The following is a 22,829-nucleotide window of genomic DNA, read 5'->3' as shown; positions in this document are numbered from 1 at the left end:
CCTGGGGCCATGACTTCCAAGATCAAGTTTCATTTTCTAAGCATCATCATTTCCTTTCATAGCTGAGGGGCTTGGCCTTTTGTCAAAGGAACCAGTGTTTGTGGAGTGGAAAGATCAGATTGTGAATGATCGATTTGACCACCACAGTGTAGTAGGTAGAAAACAGGTAAACTGTTTGGCACTAAGCAAAATTCAATGGAGCTGCCCAATTCTCAAATGCCAAGTCAGAAATTCGGAATTACAGACTCTGCTTTTCCCAGCCTGGAACCAGTTAATACTCTTCTGAACAGGCTGAGTGATTTTTGGACAGTAAGTACTTCAGAACTCACTATGATGTTGGTCTCATTATTGTGCTTCACAAGACACTTCTCTGTGGAAGGAAGTAATACTGGGGGAGGTAAAGAGGAACCTACTCATCGCTCCAAGCTCCCGTCCACTCCACTTCACCCCATGGATTCCTGAGTCTGATCAGCTTCTCTGGACAGCCACGGAAATCCACCTGCAAGGTCCATACACACAAAAGCAATTACTGCCTGCCCTGCATTCATGTGTGCACCTGGAAGGATTTGCATGAAATTTTTCAAATGTCCCTAAATGACCACACTTTTACTTTCTTTTAACAGATGCTTTCAGGCTTTGGCCAAGTGTTCTATTTTTCACAATTTGAATAAGTAAAGAGTGAGCCGAGTACAAAATCAAGTTCATGTCTTCTTTAACTTGGATTTAGATTTCATGGTTGACTAAGATTGACTCTGTTCTTAATATATGAGACATCACGGTACACCCTCTGAACGAATAGCACAGCAGTTAATATTCATTAAGTACATATGAACTAGGCACTGTGCTGAGCATTTCAAATGCATAATTGCCTCATTTAAACCTCAGAACAACCCTGTGAGGTGGGCACTATTATTATCTTCATTTTGCAATTCAAAAATCTGAGACATAGAGATGCTCAGTTTTCCAAGACTACTTAGCTATTAAGTGGTAGGGTGCAAGGTGAAAACCAGAAACTGTGTTGCCAAAGCCCAAGAGTGGGGATACCCATTGAATTTCTTTTTTTTTTTTTCCTTCTTTTTTTTTCTTTTCAGAGGCCATTGGGAAATTCAAAGCAAAACCAATTTCTCAAAGATAACACTATCTTTAGCCTAGGTGGATGTATCTTAGTTGCATGGTGTCTATATTTTCCATTGTAAACCCTCCAAATGTTTTTGGAAGTAGTCAGAAGATAAAAAAAAAAAAAAATTAAATTAATGAAAATTATAGTCCAGGCTTTCAACTAATTGGGTTAGAGAATGAGAAACACCTGCTTGCCTTCTCATTATTATAGCCCTCACTAAAAATGGAAGTGGGAATTTATCTTTTTTTCTTTTAGGGATCCTATGCATTTCCACTGTTTACATAAACAGACATCTTACAATGAGTATAGAACCTGACTGACTATCTCTACAACTCTTCTGGCCACATCTCAGAAGAGAATTTAACTAGAACTCACAGAGATGCAGGTCAGAGGCATTAAGTTACCCATCCACAAGAGTGTAAAAATCAGAAGGGCCGGGCTGAGGATGTGGCTCAAGCGGTAGCATGCTCGCCTGGCATGCGTGCGGCCCGGGTTCGATCCTCAGCACCACATACAGAACAAAGATGTTGTATCCGCCGATGACTAAAAACTAAATATTAAAAAAATTCTCTCACTCTCTCTTTAAAAAAAAAAAAAAATCAGAAGGGCCTTCGTAATGAGCAAGATCTGTGGCATCAAGGGCTCTGCAGCAAGGTGACCCCCTTCTCCAGCAGGGCAGGAAACACCAAAGCCAACTCTAAACCTCTTAGGTGACCTCCTGTCTCTTCTCTCAGATATGTTCTGGATTTGTGGTAACAACATTTCACATTACCTTCCCCTCCTCCACCTAATTTTACCTCTTCAACTCCAGTAACAGAGTACGCATGACTCTTAACCAGCTTCTGACTGGTGATGGCTTCTGCTTCAGCTGCACTGGAGACCTGGGTTGAGAAGAAAGTCAGTTAAGATAGCTAACCTGAATGCTTTGGTGTCATCTCTTTCCAAAGATACACTACAAAGCTAGAGGGCCCCAGTGTGGAACTAGCAAAGCAATGAGCCTCAGGTAAATACAGCCGTCTCCATTCAACACTCTTTAATTAAGCCAGGCAGGTGCTATGTGGCTGCCAAGCTGGGAATCTGACTTACCAGTCATTCAAATGCCAGCAGCATTTATTCTCTGTGAGTATCCCTCTGCTGCCCAAAGAAAGCTATCCATTTTGGCAGCAAGAGAGAAAAGGAAAGTAGGTCTGCTCTCTTTGACCACCTTGAAAGTCCAGACAGGCAACCCTCCTGTCGGGGCACGACACCTACCTGGTTTCAGAACCTCTTTCCTTTTTCTTCAAGGATCTCCAAGTCCCTTAAGTATTATAAATCACATTCATTTTCCCAAATCTCAAGCTGATTTAGCAAAAAGAGAGTAACAAAGATAGAGTCTAGGATCCAGGGAGCAAGACTGTGTTCTCAGGGCAATTCCTGCAATACTAAAGAGGTTCTACCAGCAAGGGAGAAATCAGGACTCCAATGTGATGAACCCCAGTTTCTATCCATTACTTAGGTCTTAGCCAGCTCACATGTGCCGTGGACACCAGACTTGCCCATTAAATCCCAGATTCTGTCAAAGCTTTCCCAGGCCTCTCCCTCCCTATCCAGTCCCTTCTCAAACACACCCAGGTAGAGGTAACAAAGAAAAGTATCCTGGCTCACATCAATGGAGCAACCCAGGAGAGACCCCGCACGGAGGGCTTTTCTGATGATATGGTACAGATTGGTTGGTGGCTTCTTCAGGTCATAAAACTCGGAGATACCACCTGTGAAATCCTCAAACCCTTCCATTGTGGACCCTCCAGCAAGAGCCTCATAAGAACCATTGAGCCTGTTGGAAAAGAAAAAAAAAATGTGCACCATCCCCAGCCATTTGCAACCCCAGCAGAGGACTACAAGGGTCGAGGGAAAAAATAATGTTTTGACATTGTGGTCTGGAAGGTCAAGGGGGGCCCTTTGCCAATTTTGACTCTGGGTCAGGAAGGGACTTAGGCCACTGTTTCACAAGGTCAGCTCAGCATTTCACTAGCAATGGATCTCACACAACTTCTCTCCAGGCTACACACTCTTTTACAAAGCCAAGGGCAACCCTTCCACTGGTGACCCCAACCGCTTAGTTTTCTGGAGGTTTCTAGGGAACAAAGAGAACCCTCTCTAAAGACTGAAAGGCATCTGCTGAAGCTCACTTAGGGAACAGGACTGGAATGGAACTGGGATTGCAGAAAAAGTTATCAGTAAATAAAATGAATTCAAAGAAGTAGTCTTTGAACATTGAATGCCAACAAGAACAATGGCTCCTGAGGAAATGGTGGAACTTTGTTGATTTTGGTACCTAAGTATGTTTATTTTCTTCTTCATCATCACATAATCTCTTTAAAAAGTCACGTGGGACTAGGGTTGTATGTAGCTCAGTGGCAGAGCGCTTGCCTAGCATGTGTGAGGCACTGGGTTCCATTCTCAGCATTGCATATAAATAAATAATCTTTTTAAAAAACTCACATTGCCCTAAAATAAATGGGGTTTGAAAGAGAAAAAAGCTAAGACCCAGAGAGGCAAGGCAGCAAGTTCATCATCCCCACATTCCCATGGGACAGAGCTGAGATTTTAAGCTCCCAGACCAAATTTCCATTTCTCTTCATTCCCGAGGGATGCTCCTCTGGCCCTTGGAGATCCAAGTGCTGGGGAAGACTTGGCCATGACACCCTGAGTTTGGGGAGGGGAAGCAGGTGTGGGAGAGGACAGGTGCCCCACTTACTTGGCATAGGCTTTCTCCAAAAGTGCGCTCCAGAATTCATTGCCTTCTTCAGAGTGTAGGAAGAGCAGCTGCCCATTCTTGGTGGGCAGCCTGTCGTCAATGACCACCTCCACCCACTCTCCATACTGCCAGAACTGGGTGTGGGAAAGCACAATGGCTGTTCATACAAATAAAGAAAGGGAGTCCCTTTGGTGGCCCTCAGATGGGAACACTGTGCTGCCAGAGATCAAGTCTCAGGCGTTTCATGAACCCCAAGCTCCTGAAGAGCAGGATTTATGTCAGATGAGCCAGGAAATATCTAGTTCAGTCTCTTGAGTTTGTGCTTAAGAGAACTTTCACAGCATCACCCAGTGTGACAATGGGTGACTCATTCACTCCTTTCCTGATCCTCAGTCCAAAGTGCCTTCCTCAAGGGGAGATGGGAAGGAGATAGAGGCATGGATGATTAGATGGAGGTATTAAATAAATGGTTCTCTAGCTTAAGTATACATGCACTGGAATCACTGGGAGGGATTGTTAAGCATAGGTTACTGGGTCCCACCCCCCAAAGTTTCTGATTCCATCTGAAGTGGAATCTAAGGATGTGGAAAGTAGTGACAAAGGCCAGGAGCAAAGCACAATACCTGAAAATGAAAGATGCCTGCATAGTTCTTCTGGAAGGTCTGGTCCCTGGGGACCACCCGGTAAAGCAGCTTTTCATTCAGGGTGAGAGAAGCAATGGCCGCCAGAAGCCAGCAATCACCTGCACAGCGTCATGGAGGACACAGACTGGTCAGACGGGGTTGGTAGGGTCTCTGCTTTCTCTGACTCCCACTGCCCCAGTCACTCAGAGTCCACATCTGTCTTAGTCTGTTCTTGCTGCTATAACAAAATCCCTAAGACTGGGTCATTTATAAAGAACAAAAATTTAGTTCTCCTAGTTCTGGAAGCTGAGAAACTCAAGATCAAAGCACCAACAGCTTCAGTGTCTGGTGAGGGATTGCTCTCGGTTTCCAAGATAGCACTTCATCTCTGAGTCCTTACATGGCGGAAGAATTGAAGAGCAAAAGGGCCCATCCCCCTTCAAGCCCTATAAGGGCACTAATCCCTTTCATGAGGGTAGAGTCCTCATGATTTAATCACTTCTGGAGGTCCCACCTCTTAATACTGTCACATGGGGATTTAGATTTCAGCATATGAATCTGTGGGGGACTCACACATTCAAACCACAGTGACATCACACAACTCCCTTCTAAGTCAGGTAGTCAGATTATCTTCCTCTCACACGAGACTCACATGTAGCAATCGGCTCCTAGGGTCTCACTGAGAGCTGTCTACACAGATGGGGAAATTCTCTGTTCCTTCCTATCACCACTCTCCTCCCACACATGCTGACTATTTCACATCTCCTAGGCACCCAACAGTGCAGTGGGAAATGGAAAGAAAGCAAAAGGGAACAAAAATGAGTCCCTTTGGTCCCTTATTGGCAACTCTGATAAATTTGGTTGGGGAGTGGGGGGGGACACTGAAGCTGTGTAGCTAGCCCATAATGTGCGCATGTGAGTGAGAGTGTGAGAGAGAGTAGGATCCTTGCCCCTTGGGGCCTTGGATAACAGGCATTGGCTCTGTGTGGTCTGTATAGAGCACGGTCCTTTTATGTTTCAGAGTTCACCGTGAAAGGGTTGATGGTTGCTTTTAACACTCTTGAGATATTGATTAGCATTAAATCATCATAATCTGAGGCATAAAAAAATAAAAGTCAAGAGAGGTTAAAAATCCTGGATCTTGCTGTTTGTCACTTTGAATATTTAAGTAAACTCAAGAACAAACAGAAAACCTCTTTCTGAGCAAGTCAGGACCTCCCAGGCCAATGGCCCTGAGTGGCACTTTCTGGGAAGGTGTAATTGTCCCTTAGTGTTGATTTCAAACAATTAAGAACAGGTGCCAGATGCTGATTGCTTACCTTAACATCCTATGGGGGACCTATCATCTTGCTCCTATTTATGAATATGCTTATTGCACACCAGCCTCTGGGTTCTCAACGTCCTTAAATGAACTTCTCATCATGTGAATGAATATTTCATCTTACTGGCCCAATGTTGCCTCTTTTCAGATTCACTGCAGATCCCTAGCCCTAGAAGTCTGGGGTTTGGTGAATGAGTCCCTGTTTTGCCTATTTTCATTTGTCTCCACTGGCTCCAAAATCCAGCCATGTATCCCAGCCTTCATCTTTTCCATGGAAAAAGTCTGAACCTTCTCTGTGTGTCTTCAGATAGAAGAAGACGGTTCAATGTTCTGGAGGCCATCCAGGTCCTTATCTAATCTACATTTTCTTTCAACCCTATGGTCAAAGTTGCATGCATGCTCCAGGTGAGGACAGACTGGTTTTGTTTTGTTTTGTTTCTCAGATTCAGGTTGTCTATGCAAGTAGTTAGTAAACCATGTCCCCAGGAGCCACTTCTGAGGATCCGCAAAATCTCCATCACCAGGTCATCCAAGAAATCCTTTTTCTATCTTACCTTATCTTTTTCATCGAAGAAGCTCATGATTTGACCCTAAACTAATTTCTTTCCCCCAACCAGTCTCATACCTTCAATCAATTTCCTTCCTCCTCCTCCTCCTCCTCCTCCTTTCCTTCTCTTTCTTTCCCTCCTCCTCCTCCCCCCCCCCCCACTCTCTCTCTCTCTCTCTCTCTCTCTCACACACACACACATTTAGTTTTTGAAGAATTTTTCTGACCCAGGAAGCAATCTCCTCCTGCCTCTCTCTTCACCAGGTTCCTCTTTACCTGATGGCATCAAGCTTCAAGGAGACCCTAGAGATAGGGTAACATGGATAACAACCATGGCTTCTGTTGCTTCTTACCACAGAAGCCTTGAGCAGGGCAGTACCTCATTAAAAAAGCAACTTCTGTAGAGTGAATGAAGTAACATAGTGTCCTCCTCCCTCCCCACTCCTCTCAACCCAGATTGCATCCTATAATCACCTATGAGCATGTCGCTCCTCTGCTCAAAAACCTGCAGCTGACCTCTATTGCTTAGGAACAAAACTAAAACCCCTGACAGGGCATCCAGACCCATCACAACACAACTCCACCTGCATCTCCAGTCCTTCTCCTTTATAGCCCCAGCATGAATCTAATCTCCCAGTCAGCCTGGAATATGCACAGAAAGAGCCCTGGTCTTTTTTGCTGTCATGCTTTTTCTCATTTGTTCCCTCTGTGTGCAATCTTAAAGGATAAGCTGCAACTCACCAGCTGAATCTTACCCATTATCCATGAAGCCGGCTCCGAAGCCTCTCACCCTCCAGATAAAAGCCATCTCTTATTTTTTTGTGTCCTAAAGACCTTATTTAACCTTCTGTTGCACATTTACCATGAATTGTCTCAGATGACAGTTAAAACCCAGACTGGACTCAAAACTCCATTCACATATCCACTCCTCACTGGTGAGTCCCTTGATCCTACCCTGGTTTTCCTTTAATGGCCTCAAACCCCCTCCCCTTGTCAGAGCTCCCCAGCACTTCCCAAGGTCAACGATGGCATCTGATCATTTCTTTCCCATTTCTCTCTGATCTCTTCTGCAAAGCAGGGATGTGAAGTCCATAATTGTAGCCTTCCCAGAAGGTGACTGACATATAGTGGGAACCCTGTGAATACTTGAAAAATTTTTAAAAATAAGCAAATGAACAAATTGATGAATCATAAGATATTTTGCAAATCTCCTACAGCACTCTCCAACAGCTCCTTATATACATTTGCACCTTAATCTCGCAGGTCTGAGGTCCGGTGAGGACCTGCATTGAAAATGACAAGTTCCACCTCTCCAACATCAAGGTACTTTGGTGTCTAAAGCTCTGAAGCAACGGGAGATAAATAAGGAGACATGAGTGCAGATGCACAGTCCTCTGGGCATGTTCAAGATGATGGCTCTACAACATCTCTGAAGCAAGTAGCTCCTCAAAGAGCCCACAGCATCTGTACAGCCTTCTTTAATGGGTGTGGCCCCGGCTCCCTTCTGATGTGAACTTGATTCTCCCAGTCTGAGTTACTTCTAACAGCCCACCCAGAACATCATGATTCAAGATGCAGCACCAAAATATCCCTTGGATGCTGACATCAAACAAGGCTGCCCAGCAAGGGGAGAGGTTAATTTTCTCTTCATCTACCTCATTCCTGACATTTCACAGCCTTCACCAGGCTGTTGCTGCAAGCAGAGGCCCTAAGGAGATGCTGTGGGTGTGTAGACATTTGGATCTCTGCCAGTTACTATGTAACGTGTCAGTGGATTGTCGGGACAAGACGCTTTTTCCAAGGAACATGTCCAGATGAATGTGTTCCCCTTAAAAGGGTCTTCTTGGGACAACAGACACTTATTCTGTCACTCAAACAGTTTAGAGACTTGTTTGAGGAACTGCTTCTAAGCTCATGGCACATTAGGGGGCACTTCTCCAAGGGGAAACAGCCTTGATCTTTGGGTATAGTTTTACTTTCTGAAAGCAGGCAAGAGGATTTGGGATCCAAGTTTGGTGGCAAATAAGATAGACCAAAAAAATAGGAAATATGGACTAGTCTCTCCTCCCCAGACACCCTTCAGGTAGGGCAGGCCATGGGGTAGAGGTTTTACCCATGAGCTTTAAGCAGATGTCTGAATTCAGGAAAAACATCTAAGGAAGTGGGGCAGACTAGCTGATCAAGACATTTTGCCCATTACCCTTCCCCTTTCCTCCCACCTAAAAAGTCCACCTTAGGCCTGGACATCACACAGCCACCTTGCAATCCCAAGGTTACATATGCAGGATGACAGTCAACACACTCGGGAGACTAGAGTAGAAGCACAGTGAGCCAGGTCTCCAAGGACATGAGCTACGTTAGCCCTGGGCTAAGCGCATACAGACTCCTTTTTATAAAAGAAAAATTAGCCCTCCATTAGTTCAAGCCACTAGCAGCTGGGTTGTATGCTGCTTGCAGCCAACATTTTCCTAACTGATCAAATGAAAATGACTATGAAGGGATTTGGTGTGCCCCATAAACAGGTTCAGAGAAAAAATTCCACGAAAGGAGCTCTTTCTAAAACGCTGGAAATATGCCGGACACCATGGTGCATGCCTGTAATTTCCACGGCTCAGGAGGTTGAGGCAGGAGAATCACAAGTTCAAAACCAGCCTCTGCAACATCGAGATGCTAAGTAACTCAGTGAGACCCTGTCTCTAAATAAAATACAAAATAGGGCTGAGGATGTGGCTCAGTGGTCAAGTGCCCCTGAGTTCAATCTCCAGTACCCCCCCAAAAAAAGAAAAAAAATGCTGGGAATGGCAGCAGTTGAAATACACACATTGTTCCATGCACTGGGTTGTATATATTCTGGGGTTACTAGAAGATCTGGCTGGGAATACCTGTATCTGCTCTCCAAAGAGGGAGGGTCACAGCATACAGCGCTATAGAACATAAGTATTTGCATATGGGACCTCAAACAGCTGAAGCAGGGAAGAAGGCTGCCTAAGGAAATCCCAGGGCTCCCTCCACCCCCAAAAACATATATATGCTTTGCAATACAGAAAGGATGCTCTTCTAAAGGACATAGATGTCTTAGTTGTTTTGCTGTTGCTATAACAGAATACCTGAGACAGAGGAGTTTATAAAGGAGATGAGTTTATTTAGTTCGTGGTTCTGAAGGCTGGGAAATTCAGATACCAGCAAGTATCTCATGCTGCTTCAACCCATGGCAGAAAGAAGAAGAGCAAGTGGGCACAGACAGAGGAGAGAAAAGAAAGCCAATCTCCTGCAATAACAACTCATTCTCAAGAGAAAGCTATTAATCCTTCCCTCTTAACCACCTCTGAAAGGCCCCACCTCCCAACACTGTTACACTGGCAAATAAATTTCAACAGGGGACTTGGTGGGAACAAACCCTCCCCAACCACAGAAGTTAGAAAGCAATTTTGAGCCTATATTGGTGTGTGTGTGGGGGGGTGCACAAGTGGGAAGGCACACAGTGTCAAGGAGAAGAGAAGGAGGAGTTTGGACTGAGGCACCTGGGATTCCTGTAGCCCATCTGGGTGGGACTAACAGATGAGATGGAGCAGCAAAGACTGTTCAGTCCTTTACCCAATACAGACAGTGAGCTAGTGGCCCCTCGCACATGGCAAGAAGGAGCAGCTTGAACAGAAATAGAGGTTCCCTAGAAGGCACATTGGGGAGGACCTTTCTCAGCACTGTGGTCTACTGAAGCAAACTTCAGCTGCAAAGTTTTGGGAAAAGGAGCAAATGCCGGGAGCTGCTTTAGGAAAGGAGTGGGTTTCCTCAGAGTCGCAGGGGCAGGTACCCGAGGACAGAGAGTTACCAGAGCAGGTACCAGAGGGCTCCAGTTGACTCTGCTCTGGTCATGGGTTAGGAAGAACTTTGTGTCGCATGGTAAATTCTCAAAATCAAAATAGGAAAGCCACCCAGGTGTGACATTTGACAAAAGAGACCTAATGAAAGAAGAGGGTCAACAGAGAGGGAAACTGGTTATAGGCAGCTTTGGGTCCTATGAAGAAAATAACTAGAGATAATAAATACTTCCCAAGATTTAGGGATACTTTTTTGAAAGGGCAACAGAAAAAAGGGACTTCTAGAACCTTTTCACAATGACTACAGTGAAGGGATTAATCCCATTAGAGGGAAAACAAGACAAGACAAGGTTATTTACCTTAACTTCTCAAGCTGTGTGAACTCAGGAAAAAAATATGCTACCTCTCTGAACCTTAGTTTATAACCTATATAATAGGAGCAACAATAATACCTCCTGTGAGGTATACTATGCCATCAAATGAGACCAGTGATGGACAGAACACAGTAGGTTCTCATTAAGTTACAGCTCTCAAAGTGAAGAAGACCAAGAAGAAACCACCAACAGCATAGGAGGCAAACACCATTCCAATGTGGGGCCATGGAAACCAAGTAATGAGTGTACTAAGTAGAACAGGTTTATCATCTGGGTCAGAGTTTACACATAGATCCAAGAAGATGAAGACTGGGAACTGATCATTGGATTTAGCAGCGTGGAGGACATTAGTGACTACAGCAGAGACATTTATTCTTTACCATGTATCTAAGTGCTTCACATTTGTCCCAGCTCCCTTACAGGGTGATGTGACTAGTTCTGGTCTTATACATAATGAAGAAAGAGTTTCACGCCTGTGTTGAGAGCCACAGCCAAAGGGCCCCAGCAAACTTCCAGCTGCCAGCAAACTTCCAGCTGCCGGCTGATGATTGGCTCACAGCGGCCCCAGCAACATCTAGCTGATTGGCTCCTCTGCAGTGATGTTCATTGGGCTGTTTCCCCGCCCTTCAGACTGCCAGCTGATGATTGGCTCACAGCGGCCCCAGCAACATCTAGTTGATTGGCTCCTCTGCGGTGATGCTCATTGGGCTGTTTCCCTGCCCTTTCAGACCACGGAGCTGCTCATTGGGGGACTTCTTTGGCTCCGCCCACACGACCCAGCCAATCGGCCTCAAGAGCAGGAGGATTGGGGGAGGTGGAGAGGCTGGTGTGGGGGAGAGAGGCTTGTGGGAAGCCGGTGGTGGCAGTTGGGCTCTGAGGGTTTTTTCCTGAGGAGCTGTTTTGTTTGGCCTGTGTAGTTCTAAAAATAAAGTTCGTTTCTTTTGACAAGTGGCTCCTGAATTGTGCCCAGCCAGACTGCGGCACACCTGGGCCAAAGCATTTAGAAGCCAGCACACAACCCTCCAGCCCTCTCATGCCTGGAAGGTGTCTGTTCTAGATGGCGTAGCTTCTTGGTACCTGAGTCACTGCGAGGAAGACAGTTGCCTTGGAGAGTTCCAGAACCCAAAGCAAACCAAGGTAAGAAAAAAATCTTTAGGTGCAAACTCATTAAAAATAAATTATTGTTACCATCTTCTCCTTAGTAGGATAATCATGGTGTCAAGTTTGGGCCACTCACAGAATCATTCATTGAGCAAGATTTAGGCCAACAAGAAAGTCAGAGTGAGGTCTTCTGGGTCACTGACCTCCCAGGAAGTTCTGAGAACAATCTGAACTTTGTTCTTCCAACTGCTCACTCTGCTTATATGTGTAATGAGTTTAATATTAATTAAATTTTTAATAATTTTTTCTTCCCCTCAAATAATAATCCCCTAGATCACCTCATACATTGTAGCAGGGGGCTGCAGGACTTCTAGTAAGGAGCAGACAGACCCCATTCACAACAATGAAAGTGTTTTTCTCCCCTGTTAGAAAAAAATTTTACTATCTACCAAGAGACAATCATTCTGAATGAAGATTAACTTTTTAAAAAAGATATATCTTGGAATGTGAAGACCCGAATTGGTGTGAACATACTTAAATACAGAGATATGAAAAATTGTGCTGTATATGTGTAATATAAGTTGTGATGAATTCCGCTGTCATTTGTTTTTTAAAAAAAATCAATTAAAAAACTTTTTTAAAAATTAAATAAATAAAAAAGAAATATCTCAATTCAAATTTACACATTAAATCAAAACTTGAAGTCAGGCACAGTGGCATGTACCTGTAGTCCCAACTACTCAAGAGCCTGAGGCAGGAAGATCACTTGAGCCCAGGAGTTGGAGACAAGCCTAGGCAACAAAGAGAGGCTTCATCTTGAAAATAAATTTTAAAAATAAATAAATAAAGCCAAAGCTTGAATATTTGAACATACTATGTTATTATAAATGGTGGGTGGCAAGAACTCTAGATAGAGCTTAAGAAAATTTCCCAAACACCAAAGGAAAAAGTCCTACCATCTACCACCCAGTTGGGCTAGGACAGTGAGATTGGTTGCCAAGAGACCAAAGAAGACACCAAGATGGGATATGAGATAAAGGGTTTATTGAGAAATGCTTACTGGGGAGGTCCAGAGGTAACGGGCAGGACAGGTGTATCTCTGCAACATGCAGTGCCTCTGGCACCTCACCACAAACTAGCAGCTCCCATCCCTCTCCATGCTTTGCCCAGGGGTAGCATTCATCCTCACCAGTCACACCAGAGAGGGAGTTTTATAGGTTAGGTTACAGAAGTAGCAACCACTTAGCTTGATTTGTCTCCTTGTGTGACCAGTACCCCATGGAGCATCTTGGTGTACATGCAAGAAAACGGCTCTCCACTGATAACACTAACTTGCCCTAATTTCCCAGCATTCATGAGAGTGAGCTGGTGTCCTGCTAGTTTATCTGGGCAATCCTGACCCACAATTGCTCTCCTTGTTTTCTTGATTCAGCCAGGTTCCTGGGAAATAATGTAGCATTCCAGGGACATGGTGTCTTTCTGTCCTCCTCCTCTTTATGGATGATAAACAAGTGGAATTGCTTATGGGCCACAGGTAGAAGAAGAGAAAGAGGAAAGGAAAGAAAGAAAACATTGGAACCTCTGCAGAAGCCCTGCCCTTACCTCAAGGATGAATAATGACTAGAGTAGAAACAGCAGTAAAATTCCAGATGGTTTCAAGAGGAAGCTCAAGCAGAGAGCCCTTGTGCCCTACTTCCCACGGAGGAATCCAGGAGCAGAACAGAAATGGCAATGTAAAGGAATGAGGCAGAGAGAAGGTGAAAGAAGATTTACAGCACCTCAAGTCTGCCTCAGCCATCATCTGATGACTGAGCAGAGAGCAGGGAAGAAAAGGGTGGATTAATCCTTTTGCAGAGGCTGTGAGGTAGACTCCATGAGTCAAGCACTGAAGAGAGAGGGGGTGATGTGTCATGTCGGCAGCACTAATAAGCACTCAAGTTGGGGTGGATCAGCCAGGGATGGTCCACTGGACCATGACAAACCAGGAAAAAGTTCACACAATACACCAGCCACATCAAGTCACCCCAGTTAGCAAGGACCCAGAGGACAATGCCAGGCTGCACACAGACCAGCTACCCACTCCCCATTGCCAGGAGGATGTATATCCAGGCACCATCTTAGGGAAGCAGTGGGGGAGAAATCCTTTAAGAAGTGAACAACTCATATTAGTCCATGTGTGCTATAACAAAATATCAAACTAGATGTCTTCTAACAACAGAAATTTATATCTCACCGTTTTGGAAGCTGGAAGTGCAAGATTAAGGTGCTGGTTCCTTGTGATAACCCACTTGGTAATTCATAGATGGCATCTTCTCACTCTGTCTTCACATAGTAGAAGGGATGTAGTAACTCTCCATGTTGTTTTTTGTTTTTTGGTTTTTTTTTTTGGAGTGGGGGACTGGGGATTGAACCCAGGGGTGCTTAACCACTGAGCCACATTCCTAGTCCTTTTTTATATTTTATTTAGAGACAAAGTCTCACTGAGTTACTAAGTGCCTTGTTAATCTGCTGAGGCTGGCTTTGAACTCACCATCCTCCTACCTCAGCCTCCTGAGTTGCTGGGATTACAGGCATGCACCACTATGCCCGGTGTCCATGATGTCTTCTATAAGGGACTGATCCCATTCACAAGAGCTCCATCCTTATGTCTCAATCACCTCCCAAAAGCCCCACCTCCAAATTCACTGGGTGTTGAAATTTAACAAATTAATTCCACTTACAACACCCCTCAAAAATAGTAATTGAAGGAAGACTTCTTATCCAAAGGAGACAAAAACCTGAAACAGGCAGTCACAATACTAACTTAACTGGTTACTCTGTGTCTTCCTCCCACTCATGGCCAAAGGACATGGGGGGCCCTGGCAAGCTGAAAATAGTTGAGAAAAATAAAGAATCCTTCACTGATTGCACATCTGAATGTAACATAGAGATTTGACCCTGCTAAAATAAATGCTTGTGTTTTTCCTAATCCATCTTCAATATTTTATCACAGCTAAGAAATCCTTTGCCTACTCTACGTGGTTTTATGCACAGGGCACTAATTTAGCTCTGCTAAGCAATCATAGAAAGCTCGTTCCCTCCCTCCTGTTGGTGAACAGCATTTAATTCAAGCCTTCAGCATTTAATTCATGCCATTTGGGCTGCATTAAAGCACAGGCATGTTTGGTTATTCTTGCTCAGCTAACACAATTCCCTTCTCTCTGACTAGACTGGAAGTTGGCTGGGGGCAGATGACAGATTTTATGCTTCTTATAGACCCCAGCACAAAATTTTTACTGAGTGAATTCACTTCAAGATGAATGTGTCAGGAGTGATTTGAAAATTCGTACCTCGGATACCAGCAAGAAAGTCTGATGATTTGATTTAGCCCCACGGAGTTGAATTGTATCCATGTACATATGGTGGATATCTCAATCAGGGAAAGATACAACTGCCTGTGTTAATACTGTGTATGACTAGAACCAGATTTAGAATTTAGAGCTCCTCTCTTGGTGCATAAAGCAGCGAGTCGCATCCAGCTAGAACAGAATTTCTCAATCTCAGCCATCATGATGTTGTGGTATGACACATTGCTCACGTGTTCATGGTGGTGCTGGTGTAAACACACCTGCTGCACCTACATATGCCAATCATATGAAAATATAGCACTTACAATTATGTACCGTACATACAGACAGACATAATACTTGACAATGATAACAAATGTTCTCATTACTGGTTTATGTATTTGCTATCCTGTAATTTTTATTACAGGGTATGCTCTCTACTTATAAAAACAATTTATTGTGAAATAGCATCCCACGTTATACTAGTAGAAGCTTCATACATCTTGTGTTTACTGCATCTCTCCATGGCATCACAAGGTCACATCAAGGGACTAACCTATACCATCCAGGTTTGTGTAAGTGCACTCTATGATGCTGGCCTATGGACAGATTTCTCAGAGCTCATCTCTGTCATTAAGGAGCACAAGGCTGTGTGTATGGTCTCCTGGTAGGTAGAGAGGATGCTGGGACATAAAAGATACACTTGAGTATATATGTAACAGTAGGCATAGTATTTTTGGAGCACCTCTTGAGTATCTTGATTAAGATTCCCTGTAAGTAAGTGAGCCTCTCTCTTTCCCCACCCCATCTGCCAATAAGATTCAGAGAAATGAGACTGGAAAGAGCAGGAAGGGTAGGATTCTAAACTTCAGAGCAGGGAGGAGGTGCCTGACTGGGTTGAAGTGGGCACAGAGGAACAAGGACCTCTTGGCCCCTTATCAACTGGGACTCAGAGAAAACAACTCTAGAGAGAAGTCATGCATAGGCCCGGGCATCTTCCACAGGGTTAGAAAAATGGGAATCATAGCTGGATAGAGATGCCAAGCTGGCTCTCCAGAAACCCCTCAGTTCCCCTGTGGCCTCAAAACAGGAAAAGAGCCAGGTGCAGTGGCACATGACTATAGTCCCAGGGGCTCAAGAGGCTGAGGCAGGAGGATCACAAGTTCAAAGCCAGCCTCAGCAAAACTGAGGTGCTAAGAATTTCTGTGAGACCCTGTCTCTAAATAAAATACAAAATAGGGCTGGGGATGTGGCTCAGTGTTCTAGTGCCCTGAGTTCATTCCCCGGTATACACACACACACACACACACACACACACACACACAAAGGAAAAGACAAGAGGTCACCCGTGTGATGCCAGCAGGGGACACCAGCAGAAAGCCCAGAGTGGGAATAAGACCAAGCACACCTCCGCAGGCAGGGCCCATCCTGCGGGTGGCTCCCCACATGCCCAGCACCATCTTGGGACTAGGAGGAGAAAGGCAGAGGGATGTGGGATATATACAGGACAGTTATCCCAAAGGACCTGAGTTACTCTGAACTATTTAAACTATTGAATTAGACAAAGTTGTAAACAGATTGGACTAAATTTAGTTTGCCACTTCCCTGGCCAGGGCTCCTAAGGAAGATGAAAGCAATTTTGGATCTCAGACCTGTGCTCCATGCCAAAACCAGGGACTAGCAGAGCTCAGTGGAGATGTGCTTAAGTGACTTCAGTAAAGTCTCCCCCCAAAAGCAACCACCTCTCTGCTCATAATGGAAAACTTCTTGGCCTCCCCACATCCAGAGCAAAATAGGATCCTCAGCTCTTCCCAGAACCACAGATAGGGCTGCCGCCAGCACCTCAGGCCCTGCCTACAGAGGTCTCTTTACCCCCCTCCTACAGAAAACATGGAGCCAAAGGGAACACTTCTGTGAGCAGCAGCTCACAATTGCAAACGTGAACCCCTGCTCTGGAGCCCTGCCCTGCCCTGAGCTGTCTACCCTGTTAACACCACCTACTGAGTCAGCTTTAAAGCACCAGTTCTCTGTGGCCTCCTTTAAGCCTGCAAATGTACTTCAGGTTAATGAACCACATCTAAAAGTTGCCCACATACAATAAATCCTGCTAAAGTAGAATTTAAGTCAGTTAATCCAACGGTTTCTGGACAAGGTGAGTTCTACCAAAGGAAGATTGGGGTGCGGCAGATATGTTCTAGGCTCAGCCTTCACCCTCCCAGAGTTTCCCTGAAATCACATCAGCCCTATGCACTTTATTGTATTGAGCCTGCCTTCCTGTTCTGGACACAGGTAAAGCATGTTCTTAATACCCATTTGCTTCATGAGTATAGCTGAGCCCCTAAGCATTGAAGTGACCACCCAAGGTCAGAAAGTCAGTGTCACAGCCAGGACCAGTCCAGCAAGGTGACAAGTGGCTGCCTCACCCATACCCTGCAGGGCCACTCAGAAGCCAAAGTAAATGTGATCATCACCATCTGAAAGACATGCCTTAATCCTCCCTGCAAGGGGAAACAAGAAATTCCAGGAATGGTCCTCATACCTTCCACCCATGTGTGTCTTCTCAGCCTCTCCTCATCTTCACTTTCCAATTGCTTCTGAACATACCCTCTCCCCACCCCTCATTAACATTGGGCTCACCCTCTGACCTACCTCATATAATAGCATCTACTTAACATTGCAGTAACTAAGACAGTCACTGCTTCTTAAAGTTGTTATGAAGATAAAAATTAGATAAGATATATAAAATGCTTAGCTTAGTGCCTGCCACAGAGAAAGCCCTCAATAAACCTCCTCATAATTAGCTATTATCACCCGCCCACACAATTAACCCAAAACACAGGGGGACACAAACAAGTGGATCAGCAAACATTTATTGTCTACTACCTTAAGAAAACAAAAACAACAATGATAGCAGGAAGCTGCCGGTGCCTTCCCTATGCCACCCACGTTTGGCATAAGAGCAGGACTGCTATCCTGTTCCCAGCCAGTACCCTCTGCCCAGGCCTCCCCCTCCAGCAGCCACACAATTGGTTTCTTGGTTGCTCAAGTCTAAGAGCCATTCTGATTCCTTCTCCCTTCCAATATCCAGTCGCTCCCCAAATGCTTTTGATTTTATTCCTAAATAGCTCCAGAATCCCATCATTTCCCTCCAACACCATGGCCACTATCTCCTCTCCCTCTGGGACTATAAGAGACATTCTTTCTCCAAATATTCATTATTCAGGAGATGTAATAGGAAGCTGCAGAAAGAAGCAAAGTTATCATGACATGAAAATATTCATGAAGTCCAACATCCTTTCCCACTTAACATTAGTAACGTGTAACTATCAACCATTTCTGCTGTTCATGCAAATACAATGTAAATTGTTTGCAATGTGGCTGATATGGTTTGAATGCTTGTGTCCCTCCAAAATTCATGTTGAAACTTAATCCTCAATGCAACGGTATTAAAAGATGATTAAGCCAGGAGAGCTGGGCCCTCACAAATGAGATTAGGTGCCTTTATAAAAGGGTTTGACAGAGGGAGTCTAACCTGCTTTTGCTCTCTGTCTCCTGCCTTCATCCCCTCCACAGGACACAGCAACAAGGCACCATCTTGGAGGCAAAGACCAAACCACACCAGCTGGCACCTTGGTCCTGGAATTCTCAGCCTACAGAACTGTGAGAAATCAGTTTCTATGACTGACATATTACCCAGTTTGTGATTATTTGTTATAGCAGTACAAGCAGACTAATTGTGACAAAACATTTTGCTACATTTGCAGGATTTCATGAAGTTGATGAAAGCGACATTGGAGTTGTGCTTCACTGCCGCTGACCAAGGAGAACTTGACAGAATTAAAATGGTTACAGCTAAGGAAGAGAAAACAGCAAGACTACTGAGGATCTAGGCAGCATTGGTGATTGGCTTGAGCATCAAGAATGAGAGAGAGAGAGCTCCTTGGGAAATTAATGAGTCTTTGAATGTTTTCATGATTCTGCTTCAATAGTCAAAAGAGGAAGGTGTTGCATCCTGTTATCTTGTAATGTTTTCAAACCCAGCACACCCATCCCTCAAAAAAGTGAAAAATTGATTCATCCTCTGTTCTAAGAGCTAGCCCAAAGCAGTTATTATTATATTAAATTGCTGAGGCTAGCTTTGAACTCACAATCCTCCTGCCTCAGCCTCCCGAGCCACTGGGATTACAGATGTGCGCCACCGCATCCAGCTCAAAATTTCTTATATCATTTTTCAAAGTAATATACTAATCAAATTTTTTTTTAAATTGCACACTAAGAAATGAGGTCTTCCATTTTACTTTGAGTGGCCCCCCTTCTGATACTGTTAGGGAACAGACAGATGAGGATGGTGGGAACATGAGGTTAAGAGAATAAATCTATAAAATGGGCCCATTGTGCTGACCCCCACATGCTTTCTTTTCCAAGAAGTAATTTAGCTGCAGCCCTGCCTGGCCTCAGTGGACAGGATATGTCACATTCCTCAACAAACTACCTGTTCACTGAAGGAGCAATGCAAGTCCAAAATAATGTTGATAAGAGGAACACAAGTTACCCTGAAGGAGGAGAATTTTGTGACCAGATCCTGAAACTCTGGGAGATAAGGATAGTTCCTCCTAACCACACAATCTGCAAGAATGTGTGGTTAAGAATCTAATTAGAACTAGTCATCATGGGCCAAGGTGACCCAGAGTTGCCCTGAGTGGGGACTTAAAAGTGCCCTGATGTTACTCTGCTGTCAGTCAAAAGTCAAAAGGTGGACCTGGGCAGGACTCTCTGGAAACTTCTCTGGGATCCCCAGTAAAACTAGAGTGCAAGGGAGGCACATTGTCTCTCTCCTGAGAGGATCCATTCTCTCCCTTGAGAGTATATTCTCTCCCCTTTCCTCTTCCTTCAGTAAAATCATTCCTATTACTCGGAGCGACACGTCTGAAATCTTTCTAACTTGATTGCAAGAATTGGTGTTTGAAGAGGAGGTTTTCACGGTGTTTCAGTTTCTCAGAAGGGCCCAGTTCCGTAACAATACCAGTTATCCTCAAATAATGAGGGTGTTTTGGTAATGCAGCTGTGTCCTGCCTGGTGTTCCCAATGTCTACGCAGCAGCAAACCTGGCTATATATACCCTGTCCTTGGCAATAAAGCCCAAAATTCTTTGCACAGCATCAGGGCCCCTAGTGATCTGCCTGCTGCCCCTCTGTACCCTCAGTTTTGCAATCCCTGCCCCCTATTTGCTGCAGCCCTACTATCTCTTTGCAAGTCACCTTTGAGGACAGACTCTTTCTAAGTGAAGGACTTTTATTCATATTTCTGCTGCATAGAACCCTCTCACCCCAGCTCCACCAGAAGAAGAGAGACAGCACCTGTCTTTTGTCCACCGTTTCCAGCACAAGGAAGAAACTTAATCAATATTTAAATGATGAAGGAGCTGTGAAAGTTCTTCCTGATTCTGACAAATGAGTATGTCAGATAAACCACATGTTCCTTCACTCTTCTAAGCATCTCACCACCAGCCTGGATCCCCTACCACTCCTGCTGGAGTTGTAAATGAGCTTAGCACACCTTACTGAAATGCCATCCTGATTTTATGGCTGCATTATAGCAAGACATCATTGTTCTAGAAGCAAGACATCAGAAGTCCAGAAACCCCAGAGGGCCCAGGTGCCATGGGCTTAGCAGGGAGTGAGGTATTGGGGTCACCCTGGGAGGAAAGTTACTGATACAGTTTCAAAGATAGCCCCAAGTATTACTGGTAATTTTCTGAGCAATGGCAGTGTGACTCACTTGCGGCAACTGTAATTTTTATATCCTCAAAATAACTCTTTCCAGCTGTACCACATATAATAAAGCACACTAAATAATCCACTCTGCTGCCCCCCACAGGTCTCCTTGTGCTGCCACTGCTGGTTCCCATGACGACCCCTGACAGCAGTCCCACAGCAGCAGGTGGGCAGCTGAGCACTGAGGGCCACTATCACACATCACATTTGCCCAAGGAAAGTTCCAGGCCAGGGGGTCTTCTGTTTCCAGGAGCTGCAGAGCACCCCAGAGAGTTAATATACTTCAGAGAGAGAAAGAGAGAGAATGAACAGGAAAAGTTGGCAGGCCACCTTTGAATCAGAGGTCATCTTGCTCTATCTTATAAGTCATCAGAGGGGAGAAAAAGGGGAAAAGAGCAAACAAGGAATCCGATTGTCTCAGATTGTTTCAGAGCTTCTCAGAGTTGCTCAGGAAGCCGTCCAGGCCAATTCTCATCTAATTTCCACTCTTGTTGAAGAAATCAGACTCAATGGCGTGAAACTGCTTTAGGACTTCCTGCTCTTTTCTTCCCACCCCACCCCAGCTTTAAATTAGAACTTCAATGCTACTTAGAGGGGAAAAAAGAATCTTAGTAGATTGTTAAAAATGGAATTGAATCACCAGAGGAGGGAAAAATAATCACTAAGTAAATACATTCAGGGCTTATGTAAATACATCTCAGAGCCAGTTTCAAGAGAAAGTGGCTTGCTTGCTTCTGAGTTTAATTATAATGCCCTTTGGATTAAAAAATAAGACACTAGAAGCTAGGTGAAATGGAGAAAAAAATGAAAAGATGAGAAACACAGCAGAAATGCATGTGATGAGATACAGAAAAGGGTCCATTACTGTCTGTGCTGGAGACAGCCTTGTTCAATGTCCCCCTCCAAAGATGTAAAGTGTGTGGCACACCCAAATCAGAGCTAGGGTCCTTGAGGCTTCCAAACATATGTGGGTCCTTAAAGTACGTCAAATATTAAACACAGGGTAATAAAGAGTGTCCATGGAAAAATGAGGGCGGCCTTCCAGCCTCAAATATACTATGAGTTAAAGTAAAGTGAACTCAGGTGCAAAAATGCATGCAAAAATGCACGTGAGAACAGAGTACCATGGTCTCCCCAGAGCCCTGAGGACTGGGATCTTGAGTCCCTGGTGCTCCATCAAATGCAAGGCCTCAGGTAGCCCCAGGTCTCTTTTAATTAGAGTGCATGGTGGTTTTAGGCTGGGAAAATATCTGAGCACAAGTGCATAAGAGCAAAAAGATGTGAAAGGATGTGTGGGCTCTCTCTCGTCCAACGAGAAGGTCCACGGAACAGGGTAGAGGACAGTGTGGCTGCAGAGTCACTAATCAAGACCTCCGGAGACCAAGCAGGAAGCAGGTCTGATTTTATTGTGCAGTTACCATATATATATATTCAGGCAGTAGCTAAGCAGATTACAGGCAGCCACCAATGCAATTTCTGGCCAACTATCCTTGCAGTGACCAATCGAGGAGTGGGCCGTGGAGCAAGCGCAGGAACTGCAACACGCGGCCTAAAGCCCAGGGCTGTGCCTATGGGGTAAGTGGTTTGCAGCTCACACGCCTAGCACAGGGGAGTGGTTTGCCACTCAGATGCCCTTAATGTATGCCATGTATGCAGTACTGCATGCACTTGTCCCCACAAAAGGAGACAGGAAGGAAACTGACTTGGGTGGGAGGACTCTATCAAAACTCTTGATAGAGGGGACTTCGGCTAGCTCGGGAAGAGAGCAACTGGACAGAAAGTAATTTCAACTAGAAGCCAGTACAGAGGGGCCTTGGAGTGCATTCACCAAAGATCATTCCTCCAAAGACCATGAGTTGCAGCAACCCAAAGGCAGATCTGAAGAGGGAAAGCCAATTGGAATACAGAAAGTTCCAGGGCCAGTGCTATAACTCAGGCTAGTGTAGATTGAACTTCAACAAACCAGTTAGAAGTGGCTTGCAGTTCGATTCTGTTTGGGGTGTACAGTAACAGCCTGCATGGTAATTTATGCATTTGAATTACAGGGGTCTCACATAAAAATCTAGATTTCTGGCTTATCTTGACTAT

General features: G+C 44.7%; 1 protein-coding gene across 2 annotated transcripts in view; it reads right to left on the bottom strand.

Moving 5' to 3' along the window:
- The window catches only part of CAPN8 (calpain 8), a gene marked incomplete at its 5' end in the record, with an annotated part of 77,070 nt that overhangs the window by 30,535 nt on the left and 23,706 nt on the right, over nt 1-22,829 (bottom strand). For both annotated transcript variants that reach the window (XM_081299904.1, XM_081299903.1), the window contains 5 exons: nt 414-499; nt 1,918-2,001; nt 2,765-2,933; nt 3,858-3,991; nt 4,481-4,599. In XM_081299904.1, the coding sequence (XP_081156030.1) occupies nt 414-499; nt 1,918-2,001; nt 2,765-2,933; nt 3,858-3,991; nt 4,481-4,599 (592 nt within the window). The remainder of the gene's footprint in view (nt 1-413; nt 500-1,917; nt 2,002-2,764; nt 2,934-3,857; nt 3,992-4,480; nt 4,600-22,829) is intronic.

This window comes from Spermophilus citellus (genome assembly GCF_964194105.1).
Source record: "Spermophilus citellus genome assembly, chromosome: 6".
Lineage (NCBI taxonomy): Eukaryota > Metazoa > Chordata > Mammalia > Rodentia > Sciuridae > Spermophilus > Spermophilus citellus.
The sequence above is the reverse complement of the archived record's forward strand: the minus strand, read 5'-3'. Positions and strand labels throughout refer to the sequence as shown.